Consider the following 17061-nt stretch of genomic DNA (forward strand, 5'->3'; position numbering starts at 1 on the left):
CGTCGTCGTCAGAACTTGACTCTCTTTCTGAACGTTGAGTCGCTTCTTCCGTGCATTCCTTCTTTTTCGAGTCACCGCTAGTACGGTGTTTTCATTCATTCTTCGTCTTGTTAGCCCTAGAGGTTACGTTCATTCACTCCCATTCTGCGACTGTTCCCTTTTTGAACAATCTCGAAACCACTCCTTATTCCCAAACAAACAAACAATCAGACAAACACACTCGAGATATTCTAGAAGAACTTGCAAACGATCGTCATCATGCGCTGTACATTCTCAGGACTAGCGGCCCTTCTCGGGCTCGCTGGATCTGCCACCGCGCAACTGCGAGCCTCGGCCTACTCCGATCCCCAGACCGGTATCGACTTCCAACGCTACTTGCCCTCCGCCTACCCTTACAGCTTCGCTATCGCGGTTCCTGAGACCATCGGCACCGACTTCATTGGTCAGATGGTCGTTCCTATCTCGACAAAGGGTAATTGGGGTGCCGTCTCGTTGAAGGGTGGCATGTTGAACGGCCTCCTCTTCGTCGCCTGGGCTGATGGCAAGGATATCAAGACATCTTTCCGTATTGCAAGTGCCTACGCCAACCCCGACGTTTATACCGCCACCAAGGTTTCTGCCGTCCCCATCGCCAACGGTACCTTTGTCAACAGCACTCACTTCTCCTACACCTTCTTGTGCCAGGGCTGCATCAACGACAAGACCAGCTTGGCTGGCGAGTCCCCCGTCCTCGGCTGGGCCTACTCCGACACCAGCCCGTCCCCCGCGTCCGACCCCTCTGCTGCCCTCAACTATCACTCTGCTGGCTTCGGTCAGTTCGGACTCGACATAGCTTCCGCCAAGTCCGCCAAGTTCGACACCTGGTCCAAGTACGCAAAGGCCGTTGACACCGCTCCCGTCCCCGGTAACGGCACTGCCACCCCCGTTCCTGGCAACAGCACCATCCCCGCGCCCACCACCTCCAACACCACCTACGATGTCATCGTCGTCGGTGGTGGCCCTGCTGGTATCATCGTCGCTGAGCGTCTCGCCGAGAAGGGCTCCAGCGTCCTTCTCATTGAGCGTGGCCCTGCCAACACTGTCCCCCTTGGCTCGGACCAGGCTCTTCCCTGGAACGACACCCTCACCCCCTACGACATCCCCGCTCTTGGTAGCTCCATGACCAGTCTGTCTGGAACCTCCCTCTGCAGTGACACTGCTTCCACTGCCGGTTGCTTGTTGGGAGGATCCAGCTCTATCAACGGTCTCAACTTCATCCACCCCCCGAAGCACGACTGGGAGCGCTGGCCTGCCGGCTGGAACTGGGCTGACCTGTCCGAGGCTGCCTCCCGCCTCTACGAGCGCAACCCTGGTACCACTGAGCCCTCCAAGGACGGCCGCTACTACGATGACCGGACCTTCCGCGTTCTTTCCGGCCTCCTGAGCGCCAAGGGCTGGAACGAGGTAGACTCCATCAAGTCCCCCGACGAGAAGAACTCCGTCTTCTCCCGCCCTGCGTGGTCCATCAAGGACAACCTCCGTGCCGGCCCCGCTCGCACTTACATGCCCTTTGCTCAGCAGCTGCCCAACTTCACCCTCAAGCTCGAGACCAAGGTGATTCAAGTCATCCGCACTGGCAGCAAGATCACCGGCGTCCTCACCCAGGCCGCCGACGGCAGCACCCAGATCATTAAGGTCAACGCCGGTGGCAAGGTCGTCCTCGCCGCCGGTGCCATGTCCTCCCCCCGTGTCCTCTGGAACTCTGGCATCGGCCGCTCCGACGCCCTAGAGATTGTCAAGTCCGGTGCCGCCAGCACGGGCGTCACCCTCCCCGATCAGGCCGACTGGATCGACCTCCCCGTCGGACACCACCTCCAGGACCACACCCAGATCACGCTGCAGTTCAACTCCAAGACCAACTTCAGTGCCTACGCCTTCAACGCCATCGCCACCGACCCCGTCACGAGCGATGTGGACCTTTACAAGCAGGGCTCCGGCCCCATCACCCAGGCTGCCCAGCGTATGCATCTCTGGACCTCCGCCAAGGGCTCCGACGGCCGCACCCGTTACCTCCAGGGTACCGCCAGCGCCATGCAAAACGGCATCATCACCGTCCGCGCGTTCCTGACCCACGGCACCTCCACCCTCGGCGAGCTCGGCATCACCGCTTCTGGCAACACCGTCCTCAACACCAAGCCCTGGTTGATCGACGCCGCTGACAAGAAGACCATGTCCGACTTCGTCCAGTACTGGCTCGACCTCACCAGCGGCAGCAACTCCACCCTCAGCTACATCACCCCCGGCGCCACCCCCGACGACATCATCAGCGCCAAGATGATTAGCGGTGACCACTGGGTCGGCAGCGCAAAGATGGGCACCGACGACGGCCGCAAGACGGACGGAACCGCCGTGGTCGACCTCGATACCAAGGTCTACGGCACCGACAACCTGTTTGTCGTCGACGCCTCTATCCACCCTGACTTGCCCACCGGCAACACCCAGTCCATTATCATGATCACCGCCGAGCACGCCGCCGAGAAGATTGCCGCCTTCACCGTGACCGGCTCCTCCAACTCCACCACCACCCCCAAGCCCAGCAAGTGCGGTGGGGTCACCAAGCGCGCTCAGCGCCGGGCCATGCGCCTCCGCCGCCATGCGCTTCTGCACTAGATGATCGGCCCTCAAGTGCTGAGTGGACGTGATCATGGCAGGTACCGGCTAAGGGTGATGATGGATGATCTCCCGAGCCACTTCAATGTACATGTTTCGTTCTAGACTATCTTATGTATAAAGTTTTTTACCCGTAAATAAATTCAAACCATCAAGTTCCTTTTCGTCGTCTCATCGTGACATGATTGTCAGGAATATCTTATCGTCATTAGACGTTGGTGCGTTGCATGAAGGCCATAATCGAGCACCGCGAATTTCCTACCTGCGAGCCACGATAGTCCGTAAAGTTTCATGGTTATGGAGATATTGATATGGAATTTAATTTGCGGTAGACATTGCTTTGAACGAGTCATTCCACGTTGTCATTGGGTTACATAGAATGAAACGGCGCCGCCCTTTTATTCTCGTTTGCAAATTTCCAGTCTCCAGCGATATTACCAAGACTCACAGCTGAGACCCTCTTGTTTACAAGGGTAATATGGTTTTACCTGCTACGGAGTAAGGATTTGACAACACAGAAATTAGGCCGTGGAACATCACTTACGATATCTGGATGCTCCGGCCATGGAGTCCCATGCACATTGAGCTCCTCAAAGTCTTTGGGCGGATTCTCCAGTATGGCATCCATCAGGTACTTTGTGCAATGGATCGTGTGGCTGTAGTTGAACGGAGGATCATACCCCAGGACCATCCAAAGGTGCGTCTGCCGCAGGGTGTACATGCAGTGGTACGTGTGTTCCTTTCTGGTCACCCAGCCGGCGGTCAAGACTTCGCTCGTTGGTGGTATCTCGTGTTTCCCGCCCTTGTCATAATACCGATGCCAAGGTCCTTCGCGATAAAAGTCTTTGACCAGCGCGACGTTGTCCTTGTGCGCCATGGGCTCCTTGGGCCACCATTTGAATGACATGGTGTCGAACTCGCAGCCCCGGTCGCGGGCGATTTTGGGGAGGGCGCCATTTGGCGCGCAGACGTATCCTGATGTGTCGAGATTCATCTTTTGACAGGTTTCGCACGATGGAAAGAAGGCTAGCCATGACAGGATTGAAAAGATGAGAATAGGCGGAACGAAGAAATACCATGATTTCCAGGCTGGGTCAAACGTCTGCCATGGGATGTATTTCCTGACTCTGACAAACCCGGCCTCTTCATCGACAGACGGTTCTCTTGATGCGCTCTCATCACACGACTCCGCCTCGGTCTTGTCCGTAAGCAGATTGTATTTTTCTTTGCGTTTGCTAGACTTGGATGACATAATGACGGTAGTTGGCCAGCTGAAGTGTCTGAAGTCACGCCTATAGGGCTGGATATGTACAACTTGTCTGTAAAGAGAGATTCTATGCTCTACTGTGACGAGTGAGCACTGGATGATGATGTTGTTGTGAAGTAGCAGAAGCTTTATGGCAAACCCGAAAGCGGCGTCGACAACTGCACGTGGGGACCATACACAATCCAGAGCACGTTCCGTGCATTTCTTTGTCTGTGGATATGAAATAGATTTGAATATAGTCATCTTTTACGGCCATGTCTAGCTTTTGAAAGTTGTCACTGGAGTATTGTCCTTGCGGGCATCAGCTTTCGCGCTGAATATTGCTTACGGCGATCCCCGGGACAGCGGACCGAGCGGGCCCATATTTCCGGACCGAAGCTCCGATCCGCCATCGGTCCGAAAAAGGTCCAGCACTCCGGGCCAATGATCAATGCCATCAGCGTCAATGTTAGACGCAGGAACTGTACCGCCTCGCAGCTTTTCCCACTTGCCTTGACAAAATCCCGACTTATCAGTTTCTGCGACAGCAATGAGTGCGCAACAATCGACACCCAACAAGTGACGCTATTGTGTGAATTCCAGCATAGTCACTCAACTATACGGTGTAATGAGATTTTGGTAGCGAAGAAGATTCCTCACTCCGGGCTAGTCATAGTCTCGGAGTGGATTTTTGACGAGGCTTTTGAATCAACTCGATCTCAAGGGGGCGGGATGGTAAATGGAGGGTAAATGCTGCCACTAGCCCAACGCGGCAATCCGCCAGTCATTGTTGCTGCTCCACATGGTATACGGTTCACCAAGGGACTAGCATGTAGAACGCCTTTGGGCTCATTACCCGATGGCAACGAAGAGTTCTGTCTTTTGGCAGTCTCATTTCAGGTAGGGTCAAGTTATGTAAGCCACTTCGAAACAACGACGACTCTAAGCGTTTGTGAATGGGCGAGTCGATCTTACAGTGGCATGAAACATGGGTGAAACTCTATGATCCAGGATCCTTGAAGCTCCCATGTTCGCGAAAGCAACGCTGGGGATCTCTCGACCACCCGTTGCTCTCCATTCTCGTCGACGATGGAGTTTCTTCTCTTGGTTCATCTCTTGGCAAGTTCTTGGCCTTCCAATCGGTTTCTGTGGCGGTGTTCTTCTTTTTGATGATCTTTGTTTGTTTGGTTGAACGACGGCCATGCTCTTCCAAGGCCGTCCACTGGTGTGGTTCTTCTTGGCGATATTCCTTATTTTCGTCTGGAGCCTCCGTCTTTTAGGCGTGCACGACGCGATCGCAAACACGGTGTCGACGTTTTTCCCCGATGCATCGAACGAAGAAGAGACGACGGAGTCCGGGTTCATGAGACAGGCGATTGATGTCGAGTTTCCAGCCCCAATCGACTACGCGCCGATTCGGGAAACCTGTTCGCGTACTCGGTTTCGCCCTGGGTTGCTTTTCAGCTGCGAAGAACAGCATGGTGGCATTGGCATGGTCCGCAACCAGATATTAAAGTGCGTCCGGTATGCGATCCACGGCGGCGGCGCACTCGTTCTACCTTCCATGTCCTTACGTAACGCGAAAGACATAACCGATATCGAGACGGGAAACGAGGTGCCCCTCGATTATCTGCTGGACCGCGAGTCCTTTATAACGCGCTTGACGGAGGGTTGTCCCGGCATGATTGTGTACGAAAAGGCTGCGGACTTCCCCTCCTACACACACCGGTTAGGCGAGCCTCTGTCTCTGGTGGGAGACCATTTCGAGCGGGACCACCCAAGGGAGGGACTGAGACATCCCCGAAAATGGCGGCACTTCTTCGACAACTGGCTTGACGAGCATGGAGTTCGAGAATGGATGGGCCCAGACGCCCCGGTACACGTCAAGCTCGAGCAGTCCTTTCTGGAGTATCCCGTACGCGACGACGGCGAAGCCTTTGTGCACGAGTTTGGCAAGATCCTATCATTCAGGAATGACACCCGTGCTCTCGCAGCAAAGATTCTCTTCCTGCTCAAGGAGAAATTCGCGCTCCCAATCGATCCGAGGAAAGCCATCAACCCCAATGCTTATTTCGGGGCGCACTTACGACTGGAGAAGGATGCGACCTCGGCTTGGGGCCCCGATGAATGGCGGTTCTCGCGCATGGACGACCAATTCGAGGAGCAATTTCGGTATTTAGAGCGTACGGGCCTCAGCATTGTCTACGTCGCGTCTGGAAATCAGACCGTGGTCGACATCTTTGCCGAAAGACTCAATCGGTATCTCTCAGCCGAGACTGGCTCACCGAGGAGGAACATTACGGTGGTGACCAAGAACGACCTGTTGCTCGGGCCCGACCGCGAGCAACTCGACAGCCTCACGTTTGATCAGCATGCCCTGGTGGATTTTCTGGTCATGTTCAGGGCGAGCGCGTTCATGGGTGTAGCCCATTCCAGTTTTCCGTGGACAATTGCTCTGCGGAGGCACGAGCTGAGCAAATATTCAAAGTTCGGCAACGAAGGCTCAGACCTGCTTAGAGACGAGTACAGCATCATCATGGGCATGGAAGCCGACTACCCATATGTCGACCCTTTTGTTTATGGCCTGTGGCCGTAGGACGCTCTGGTGTCCGGGAAGAAATGGGGTAGCGGCATGATGTGGAATAATGAAAGCATCAGATCTGATACCAGCATGGGAAAAGTTTTGACAGGCATCAAGATACAAGTACAAAGACTCTAGTGTCATAGTACTAGATAAGAAAGCAAGAAAATGTCTAATTATCTGAATGAGTATCGCCGCGTTTTGGAACGCACTTGTGCAATTTACACTACGAAGTGAGTTCAGTTTTGACGTCGCCTACGGTCTGATACTGGCAATCGATCAACAGAGCGAGTAGGCGTCGATATGTCTCCACCAAGTTCTCCATGGTAGTCTGAGAGAATAAAGACTCGTAATAAGTCAGCGTAGCGTCAAGTCGAGAAGGTCCTTCGTTGAATGCTAGCACTAGGAGTTGCTGCCGAACCAGCTGGTTAGTTCGTGCGTTCGTGTACAAAGCAAGGCTCTTTCGCTTACCTCATGGGGATCCTGCTTCCAGATGGACCGGAACCCAATATCAAGATCATTCGAGTACTTGATCTTCCGATAGTTGACCAAAGTATTGAAAAGCCCCGTGCCTTCGCACCCTAGCTGCCGCTCAACCTCAATCAGCTCAAAGGTCTTGTGACTCAGGCTGCGGATGCTCTCATCTTGAAAATCCTGCAAAGCATGGAGAATGGGCGTTGCCTCGCTCAAGCTAGCGCAGGCGACCATCATTGATAGCATTGGCCCAACAATCTCATGCGCGTGTGGCAAGTCAATGTCTCGGTCTGAGACTAGGTGACCAAAACATATGATTGAGTGGCCAGTGCATACATGGAGGAGCATTGCCCAGGTGAACTGCAGGAGGTTGGACAGAGTTACCCCGGCCTCGCAGAGAAATTGCTTCAACTTTGCCGTGATGTCTATCGAGAAATTGATGGACTCAATCACGTGAGGGTCCGAGCCGGTATCTGTACCTGTAATTGACTCTACGGGAACCATGCAGGGCGGCAAGTTCTGAAGTTTATCGACCCAATATTGATTGCTTGCCTGTAGACGACGACAGGTGTTGATGTGATCGATATAGTCATGGAAGCCGCTCAATGGCGCTTCTCCTGGATTCTGGCCCCGATAGAACGTGATGAAATCGGAGAAGAGGTGGGCCAAGCTCACATGGTCAATCAGTACGTGTCCCATGACGAAATGGACAAACGTCTGTCTGTGGGCAGTGACAAAAAGGCGGACTGAAACTGGCGGCGAGTCGTCGTTGAACAACTTCGAGCGAACGAAGTTGAGATGAAGTCTGCTTTTACTCTTGGCCTCGTCCTCCGACTTGACATTCGAAACGGAGATATCGGCTTTGTGATTTTTGAGTATTTTCTGGAAGACGTTGCCCGAGGCGAGTTCCTGAATAAATGCGGTCCGCAGTGTTGCATGTCGACTGACAGTCTGCTGCCACGCTCTCTGGAGCGCGCTGGTGTCAACAGACGAAGAGCCTTTGATGTCGTTCAACTCAACAAGGCTGTTGAACAAATAGGGACTCTGAGGTTTGCCAAGAAATGCTTGATACATCCTCTTCTGGAACGGCGAGCAGGGGACCAAGGCCGCGACATTGTCGGGATTCAGGATAGACTGCGGCAAAGAGGCAGAATTGCTCAGCGATTCAGGGTGGGCCTGACCCATTTCGTGTTTGGCCATGCGCTTTGAAATGGTCTGTGCCAGAAGCCTGATCGTGGGATTGGCAAGAACATCCTGCGTTGTGACGTTGAGGCTGGCTGCTTTGCAGAGTCTCATTACCTGAATCGCTACAAGAGATATCAGCGTCAGTCATCAGCGGATCGGGCAACAGGCTCAGCTTTTAACACGACTTACCAAAGATGGAATCTCCCCCAAGCCTGAAGAATGATTGTTCGAGTGCTATGCGGTCTAAAAACATCAAAGTCAGATGAGATCTTGTTGTGTGTTGCGTTAGGCAGCTTGCTTGTCCACTCACGAGATTCGAGGCCGAGGACTTCTGCCCATATGCCTCTCAAAGTCTCTTCAGTCGGAGAACAGCATTGGTGATCTAGACCGTCGATCCGATGGAGATCAAGGGAATCTAAAACTGTCTGCTGGTCAATTTGACCCACCCAGTTCATTAGCCGTTGTCGGTCCAGCTTGAGTGACAGTTGGACCGGAAGGCTTTTGACTATGAGCCAGGTTTCTGGAATCATATACTGAGGCAGCTCCCTCTTAAGCGCAGAGGCAATCTCATGCATCGAATTATCCAGCTTTTGAGACATCTCTCGGCTGAGGGAGTCCTTCTCAACGATAGCAACGCCCTGATTGTAATCGTGTGCTTCGAGTTTCGATGCCAGGACCGTCAGGCTCACGACTGCCACGAGACGTCCTGCGAGGTTCCCTACTTCTGGTACCAAGATCATGCTGTGTTGAATTACCCCAGAGAGATTGTTCAGATGATATTGAATCTCACCAAGCTCAACACGCTGACCGCGGATCTTGACTTGGGAGTGGTCCTTCCTACGCTGGATGAGCAAGCTTCCGTCTTCGGCATACCTGACCAAATCACCAGTCTTGTACAATCTCCGTGGACTACCGCTGTCATATTCAGACGAGAAGTTCTTGCCAGCTGCCCATAACGGAGGCTCGATGAAAGCGGTCGCGGTCTTCACCTCGTCGTTAAGATAGCCTTTGCCAACTATTGGTCCATCAAGAAGCAGCTCGCCAATAGCCCCAATGGGCATCAGAAGGTGGTGATTTTCCGGATGAACGACCCAAGCGCGACAACCAACCGGCAGTCCAATACTCGTAGCATCCGTGTCCACGTTGAACGGGCTCCCCACGGTGCTAGTCACTGAGCATTCCGTCGGCCCGTAGCTGGGTCTCATATGAATCTTCCCAGCCCAACGAGCCACAAGATCCTGCCCCATCGGTTCCGCATGGACGGTGATGAATTTCACTGAATCCAGATCATTGGGATCAAGGGTTCGGAGAAAAGATGGCGTGAATGCGGCCCAGTTCACCTGCTTCCGCGCGACGAACCCAGGGATGTCGGACATACGCTCCTCTTCGGACGGGATGCAGATGCAGCCGCCGGCAACGAGGACGGTGAAAATCTCTTCTAGAGACGCATCAAAGCAGAAGTTTGTGAACTGCAGCACGCGGGAATCGGCATTGATTTGCAGCCAGGACCTGTTGGAAGCCGCTGCTGAGCAAAATGACTTGTGCTGGATCACTACCCCTTTTGGTGTCCCTGTTGTTCCCGATGTAAAGATGATATAGAGTGTATTCAGCGGTGTTACGCCACGGGATAGCGAATCGCTGTCCGAAGAGCTTAGTAAACTCTCAGTAAAAGTCTTGTCGACAACGACGAGCGTCTCAACGAGGCCTTTCAGCTTATCGGAATGTTTCGGTGAAGATAGACCAATCCTGGCCCGAGTCTGCTTGATCACAGACTGGTTCCTCTTCGAGGCCCCATTTGGATCAATGTGAACGAACGCCGCTCCGGATTTCGCTACTGCAAGCATTGAAACCACTGCCCAGAGAGATTTCTCAAAACAAAGAACGACGATCTCTTCTGGCGCAGCTCCCTGGGCTTGAAGTCGGGCCGCGAGCTTCGTGGAGAGGAAGTCTACCTCGGCATACGATAGCTCGCCATCCCAGGCACATATGGCTGGCTTTGATGGCTGTCGGTACACCGTTTCCGATATCATGTCATGTATACAATGTTCGTTGGTCTCGAGCGGAGATGAGTTCCATTGCTCCAGCTGAATCTGGTCTAGGTTGCTGGCAAGGTGCATGTTCGACGTTTGGGCTTCTGGGTCATCGATTATGGTGCGTAAGGCTTTTGTATAGTTTGCTAAGAGTCTCTCTGACTGGGCCTCGGACATGAAGTGGGTTGGGGTCTCGATGGTAATTTGGAATTGACCTTGGCCCTCAGTTACACACAAAGCGATGTCGTACTGTGACATTGGTGACTTGAAGTCAGCGATAGTACTCACATTGTGCGGTATATAAAAATAGCTTGTCAAAGCAGATCGGGGATGGGTATCTTACCTCGCTTGTGTCGTGCGCGAAAAGCAGTTCCGATTTGATCCTACCCGCTGCCGTTGCTGCGCCAGTCTTCTGAAAGTTGAGAATCGTGTTGAACAAAGCATCTCCACTGCGCCTGGCTGCATGCTGGATTCGCGCCAAGGAAACAGTCTGTCGAGAAAGATGTCCAATGTTGTCTTCTTGTAAAGTAGTCAAGATCTCCGAGATTTTCCTCTTCGGGCCCAGTTGTACTCTTACGGGCACAACGTTTGCCATCGGGCCAACGATCTCTGACGCCCCCGGGATTGGGATGTCTCGCCCGTGGCCAAGAAGGCCAAAGACTATATCGTCAGAGTTCATGTATGTTGACAAAACCACGGACCACGCCGCCTGGAAGATAATGGGTACAGTGAGATCCAATTTTCGACATGTCGAGCTCAAAGTGCCCATGTCTGGAATGATGGAGGATTTGCGGGTAAACTCTAGCATTTCAGCTGATGACGGTCGATGCTGGCGAAGTACTGGAAACTGGCATGATGGTGCGCCATTCAAGTACCGGGACCAGTATTGAGCAGTTTCAGCGGTGTCTTGATTTTGGACACAGTCGATGTAGTTCGAGTACGGGCAGGTGTCCTGTCGTGGACGGCCGTCGAAAGCAGCCAGGAAGTTTCGAATCAAGAGTCGAGATGTCGTGCCGTCAGTGATGATGTGATTTTTTTCCAAAAGACAGTAGACCGATCCGTCACCTGCGGTGTACATCTGGAGGTTGTGGAGTATTCTACCGCTCAAAGGTTCTGGTGCAACCGAGGAAGACTGCTCGGCCCATAGCGTTGGCAGGTCACCCTCGCTTCGAAGCTTGTGGATCTGAATCACCACGTTGACAGCCTTCAAGACGAGCTGAAAGAATCTCCCAGACTCGTTCTCAATGAAAACGGTTCTCAAGATTTGGTGTGTTGCAACAACATGCTTCCAGGCTGCGGAGAGATCCTCAGGGTTGAGCGGTGTTGACCCCGACAGTTTGAAGAGAAAGCGCTGGGTATACTGATTGTTCACACTTCTCAGCTGCGACAGTATGAGGCTGTCCTGAATCGGAGAACAAGGGAAAATCGCTTCTATCTCGCTAGTTGTGATGCCAAGGCGTGATTGAGCGAGACCAAGAATGGTGTTGAGTTCCTTGCGTCTAAGCCCAATAGAAGAAACCATTATCTCAGAAGGCGATGGTGGCAAGCGCTGGTGCATATTGGCGAAACTGAAGACAAATCTTTTCAGACTCTGTTCCAACTGATGCAGCCAATTTACCAACAGATCTTGGTGGTTCATCCGAGAGTTCCACTCAACCTGTAAAGACAGCTCACTGTCCTTGATGGAAGCCAAGATTGAAATTAGGGCATATCTGGATGAACCCGCACGCTGCTGATGTCTGAGACTTAAAATTCTCTCCTGGAATCCATCGTTGCATGGCTTGAACAAGGAATCCTTCTTTTCGAATTGCTGGAAAGCCCCGAGAAAGTTGAGAGTGATCTCCATGGGATAATGGTGCTTGAATGCCTCCTCACCAGCCTTGCTCAGGAAACGTGACGCGAAGTATTCCAAGCCGTTTAGGGGGGTCATATGGCGAAACTTGCGGATGCCGCTCAGGAAATCGCCGTGATCTTGTGCAGTGATAGGAGAGAAAGTCGTAAACCAACCAACAGTGTTGGATGGGTCCACGGCAGGTGTAAAGAGTTCTCGTCCATGGCCTTCGCTGAACAGGGCAGGTGACCGTCCGAATATCTCAACGAATGACTCGATCACAGCCACCAACAGAATATCTTGAGTGCCGTGTCCAGCGTTTCCTTGCGCTGATAGTGCTTCGGAGACACTCGCGTCGAGAGTGATAGTGTGACAGATAGAGTCCCCGAAACAGTTTCTGTTATTTGCCATTCCCCAGAAGGATAAGTCAGTGACAATTGCATGTGACGACGGAGGCAGAACATCATGAGGAAGTAGACTCGATGCGAATCGTTGTTGTTCCAAAGTCCAATGCTGGAAGGACGTTGTCTCGGCTAAAATCGGCGTTCCAAGACGGAGGTATGACTCCAACTCACGCAAGAGTATCCGCCAAGACACTGCATCTACAACAAGGTGATGAATTGTCATTGATAGTAGTGTCCGACAGTTGGCCTCGAATACGTCAACAGCCATTAGAGGACCATTAGTAAGATCGAGTGATCTCTTGGCCTCGGCGATGCACTCCACAACGTAATCGAGCTGTCCGCGACTGTGAAACCGTAGGCGACAGCAGTCGACCATGCTGATAGCGGATCTCACAGGAAGTTGTTGCGTCCATTCGCCTTTGCTGTGGCACTTGAAACGCGCACACAGCATTGGGTGAGTCTTGAGAATAGATTCCAAAGCCTTTAACAAGTCCTGTTGATCCAGGTTCTGGGTGGCTTCAACCAACACGGTCTGTTGATCAAGAGCATCTCCCTTGGGTGAAGCTTGAAAGTGGAGTTTCTGGATGGGGGAAAGTGTGAAAGCCTGCATATCTGCCGATTCTTCGGATGTGTTGGCTTGAGCTGAGGCTGGCGAGACGGCTCCTATGGCTGCTTTCACCAATCGTTCGATTGATCGGTATCGAAGGACATCTGCAGCGCAGATGTTCAATCCAATCTGCCTCGCCATACTGCTGATGGTAATTGCTGAGATAGAGTCGCCGCCTGTTTTCATCAGCTTTGAACATCGTAAGTATGACCTTGAACGAAGTAGGACTTACCAAGATGATAGAATGAGGTATTCCAGCAAATCTCATCCTCACAGATATTCAAAACTTCACTCCAGATACTTCTCAACCTTATTTCCAGTTCTGTACCCGGTCTTTCAGGGCTATCGTCATCCATACGAGGTAGTAAGCTGGCAAACTCGTCAGGGGTGAGGTTCTCGAGATACTTGGTCACGCGTTTGCGATCTAATTTTCCGGAGGAATTCCTCGGCATGGCCATTAGAATGATCCACAGCTCTGGGTTCATATAGGGCGGTAACTTGTCGAGGAGGAACCCCCTCATGCAGTCGATATGCTTCAGCCAAGGTGCGTCGAGGATCTCGATACGCGATACCGACATGCTTATGGGCGGCGCTGAAAATGGGTCATTGAGTGTGACAACAGCCACTAATCTCTTGGCGCAAGGTCCGGACTTGGGAACAAGCGCGACGCATTGCCGCACCCGAGGCTCTAGGACCAACTGTCTTTCGATTTCTCCTAGCTCGATCCTCTGACCCCTTAGCTTGACCTGACCATCTCTACGCCCAACGAAGTGGAGGTGCCCAAAAGAGTCATACTTGACCAGATCGCCGGTCCTGTAAAGTCTCTTTCTAGGTGCCCAGTCGAGGCCTTGAACGAACGAGGTCGATGTTTTCATGGGGTCACCCAGGTAACCCCTTGCGAGAATCGGTCCTTCCATCAGGAGCTCACCCACTGCGCCAACGGCTTGAAGCATATTTGGATCATCTGGCCTAGCAACGTATGCTGCGCACCCAGAAACCGGAAATCCAATGTTGGTAGGGTTGCTTCCTTGAGAAAATGGCGAACTGATCGTGCTAGTAACGCTACACTCTGATGGTCCGTAAACTTGGATGAGTTCTGTTTGGGGCGTGGCCCAGTTCTGGACGTTCTTTGCAGTCATTGCCTCTCCGCCAAGAACCATTGTCCTCACAGTTGGCAGTGTGACTGGAGTGAACATTTCGGCGAATGAGGGTGTGAGGTGTGCCCAGTTTGCTTCTGATCTCTTTGCAAATTCCGCTAGATCTAAGCAGTTCATTCTGGCTTCCTCAGATGGAACACATAGACAGGCACCTACGGAGAAAGTTGTAAGATGGTCCTCCATGCTAGTATCAAAGCCATAGGAAGCAAACTGCAAGACTCTCGAACCGGATTGGATGTGTATTCCTGGGCTGTGAGCCTGAGCTGCGTATGCATATGCTCCATGTTCCACGACGACTCCCTTTGGCTTTCCTGTAGATCCAGAGGTGAAAACGACGTATGCCGGGCTGTCAGAAGAGGTTGCTACAAGCGGACCGCCACGCTCTACTCTTGATGACATGGACGTCTCAAGCTGTTCCTGATCGAGTTGGAGAATCTGGCCAGCCAAATGTCTGATCGATGGTGCCTGCTTACACGAGCAAATGACCAAGCCAGAATTTTCGGAAATTCCGAGCTGCTGCAGAATCTCCTCTCGCCTAGTCTCAGGATTCGAGATATCAACAGGCGAGAAGGCGTTGCCACTCTTCAAGACGCCGAGAAGGGCCACAGAATACCATTTCGACTTCTCGAAGCAAAGCGCAACGAAAGCTCCGGGTCCAATGCCGAGGTTTAAGATCTCTTGGGCCACAATCGTAGCTGCTTCGTCAAGCTCTTTATAGCTCATGTTCCCATCCCAAGAGTGGATAGCCGGGGCAGTGGGCCGCAGCCGAACTTGTTCTTGGATAAGTTGGTGGATGCAAGTCGATTGAGCTTTGAGCAGGGGAGTGTGCATGTGTGAATTCCAGGCTGTGACTTGGCGCATATCCCAAGAGCTTATTGCGGTTGTCGAGTTGACAGCAGCTTGTGCGTTATCCATCCCAATCAACCTTGACAAGATGCTTGAGAAGGTATGCGAGACCCTGCTCGCCATTGACGGCGACAATACAGCTATCGAGTACGCGAGCCGCACTCGAATGTCCGAGTCCGAGTAAACGGCCTTAAGCACGATGTCAAAGTCTGAGGCATTATGCGATGCGATTAGCTTGAATAAGCTACTGCTGCTGTCGCCGGACATGTAAGGTGAGTAATACGAGGTCATGATGGTGTTGAAAAGCTTCGTTTCGTTGGTTCCGAGGATACGCTGTACCTTGCTGATGGAGAAGCATTGATGTGGCAGCGCGTTGAGAAAATCATCTCTGAAAGTCTCAAGGAGATCTTTGAGTGACATGGTATCCACACCACCAACACGGGAGACAAGCAAATTCATCATTGGCCCGACGATTTGGGCAACTCCGGGGATAGGCAGACTTCGCCCTGAGGAGAGGTATCCGAAGCAAATGTCTGAATCGCCTGTGTAAGTGTACAAGACAAGAGACCAGACAGCTTGCAGCACATTTGATATGGTTGCATTGTACTTTTGGCAGAAGGCGCGGATGTCGTCTAGCGTAACAGTGAGAGGCATCTCCGCGACTTGGAAAGATCCAGCATTGCCTGCCTGTGTTTTATTGTCGTCCAAAGCCGGAAAAAAACACGGCTCTGCCCCGTCCAGGTAATCAACCCAATAGTCAAGTGCGCCGTCTTCGTCAGCCTGAGTCTGTAGATAGTCGATGTATCTCCCGTATCCTGGCGCTGGACCAGGTTGCCGAGAGCACTGCAACCCGTTGACCAGCTCGTCTATGATTATCATCAATGAGCTACCGTCTACGGTCAAGTGATTCAAGTCCATATGAAACAAGACTCGACTACCGGTAGGTTCTCGAGCAGAGACGTAGATTGTGATTTGGTGTTGGCACCCATCTTGGTCAGTTTTGACTGTCTCGAGATCTCCGTTCGTGAATTGGTGACTAATATCTTCCAAATCCTCCACGTGCTCGATGATAATTGACTGCGGTCCAGATTTCAGGACGACGGCATCCAGTAAGCGGCTCGAGTTGAACTCAGAAGCCTCCACGTAGACAGTTCGGAGAGTTTGATGACGGTGGACAATTTCATTCCATGATGCCTGAAACTGATCCAAGTCAAGTTCCTGTGCTTCAAAAAGCCCACGTGTACGGTAAAGTCGCTTTGAGATCATCTTCTGGCCAATATACATGCTTTCTTGCATGGGACTACAAGGATAGATGTCTTCGATAGCATCGACGTCCACATTGTAGTTTTCCCGCAGCTCGTTGAATATCTTGGCGAAGTCATAGCCAAGAGGCATTTGTGAAAATCTTTCGTCTCCCTTTTTGACTTGCCGGATTGAAGTACAGCCGTCTTGGTGGTTGGAAGCTAGTGAGGCGACATCTCTCAAAGATTTGTGAAGTATGTCCTGGAACCGGACACCCAAGCCATGCTCAGCACATTTCTGGTAGAGATGAACAGCCTTGAATGAGTCTCCTAGTTACTTATGAGCAATGCGATGACATGCGAAATCGAGGAGTCATCAGCGTGGCCAGGACTCACCTCCAAGGGTTACAAACGATGATGCATCGTCAATATTCTCATTTGGGACCATCAAAATGTTGGAGATGAGAGTCCTAAGCTGATTGATTACAACTCGAATCCTGTCTTCTGGAAGAGTGGTCGCAGACATGATGGGCGAAAGTGAGTATTCGGTTTAGGATGGTCAACAATGCGCCACAATTGAGTTGGCAGAGGTTGAGGACGGGCACTTCGTTTGAGTCTTTAGTCAAGCACCGAGTCATTCCTTCACTTCATAGTGTAGGGCCAGAACAATTGATACCAGTTAAGTTGGAATTATGACCACAGCTAGAAAGCATCAAGCGCTCTGAGAGGCCAGGTGAGGCAGTTGTCCAGAGTCTCGTGAGCGTGTGTGGCTCTATGTCGAGCTGCCACTTACAAGTCCGGAGTAGGTAG

At 52.1% G+C, this 17061-nt stretch overlaps 4 protein-coding genes across 4 annotated transcripts; 2 read left to right on the top strand and 2 right to left on the bottom strand.

Moving 5' to 3' along the window:
- Positions 1 to 258: 258 nt before the first annotated feature.
- On the top strand, positions 259 to 2649 carry CORC01_00821 (uncharacterized protein; the record flags this gene model as incomplete). Its single annotated transcript, XM_022612477.1, has 1 exon — positions 259 to 2649. One exon carries the CDS (start codon positions 259 to 261, stop codon positions 2647 to 2649), a length of 2391 nt encoding a protein of 796 aa, XP_022481094.1.
- Positions 2650 to 3083: 434 nt separating this feature from the next.
- On the bottom strand, positions 3084 to 3901 carry CORC01_00822 (uncharacterized protein; the record flags this gene model as incomplete). The annotated part of the gene is made up of 2 exons (XM_022612478.1): positions 3084 to 3137; positions 3194 to 3901. The coding sequence occupies 2 exons, from the start codon at positions 3899 to 3901 to the stop codon at positions 3084 to 3086; spliced, it is 762 nt and encodes a 253-aa protein (XP_022481095.1).
- A 1195-nt stretch (positions 3902 to 5096) lies between these two features.
- CORC01_00823 (uncharacterized protein) lies at positions 5097 to 6491 on the top strand (the record flags this gene model as incomplete). The annotated part of the gene is made up of 1 exon (XM_022612479.1): positions 5097 to 6491. The coding sequence occupies one exon, from the start codon at positions 5097 to 5099 to the stop codon at positions 6489 to 6491; it is 1395 nt and encodes a 464-aa protein (XP_022481096.1).
- A 211-nt stretch (positions 6492 to 6702) lies between these two features.
- Positions 6703 to 16777, bottom strand: CORC01_00824 (peptide synthetase; the record flags this gene model as incomplete). Its single annotated transcript, XM_022612480.1, has 7 exons — positions 6703 to 6888; positions 6948 to 8257; positions 8325 to 8378; positions 8446 to 10414; positions 10509 to 13183; positions 13240 to 16581; positions 16648 to 16777. The coding sequence occupies 7 exons, from the start codon at positions 16775 to 16777 to the stop codon at positions 6703 to 6705; spliced, it is 9666 nt and encodes a 3221-aa protein (XP_022481097.1).
- Positions 16778 to 17061: the final 284 nt, after the last annotated feature.

This window comes from Colletotrichum orchidophilum, assembly GCF_001831195.1.
Source record: "Colletotrichum orchidophilum strain IMI 309357 chromosome Unknown Scaffold_4.1, whole genome shotgun sequence".
Classification (NCBI taxonomy): Eukaryota; Fungi; Ascomycota; class Sordariomycetes; order Glomerellales; family Glomerellaceae; genus Colletotrichum; species Colletotrichum orchidophilum.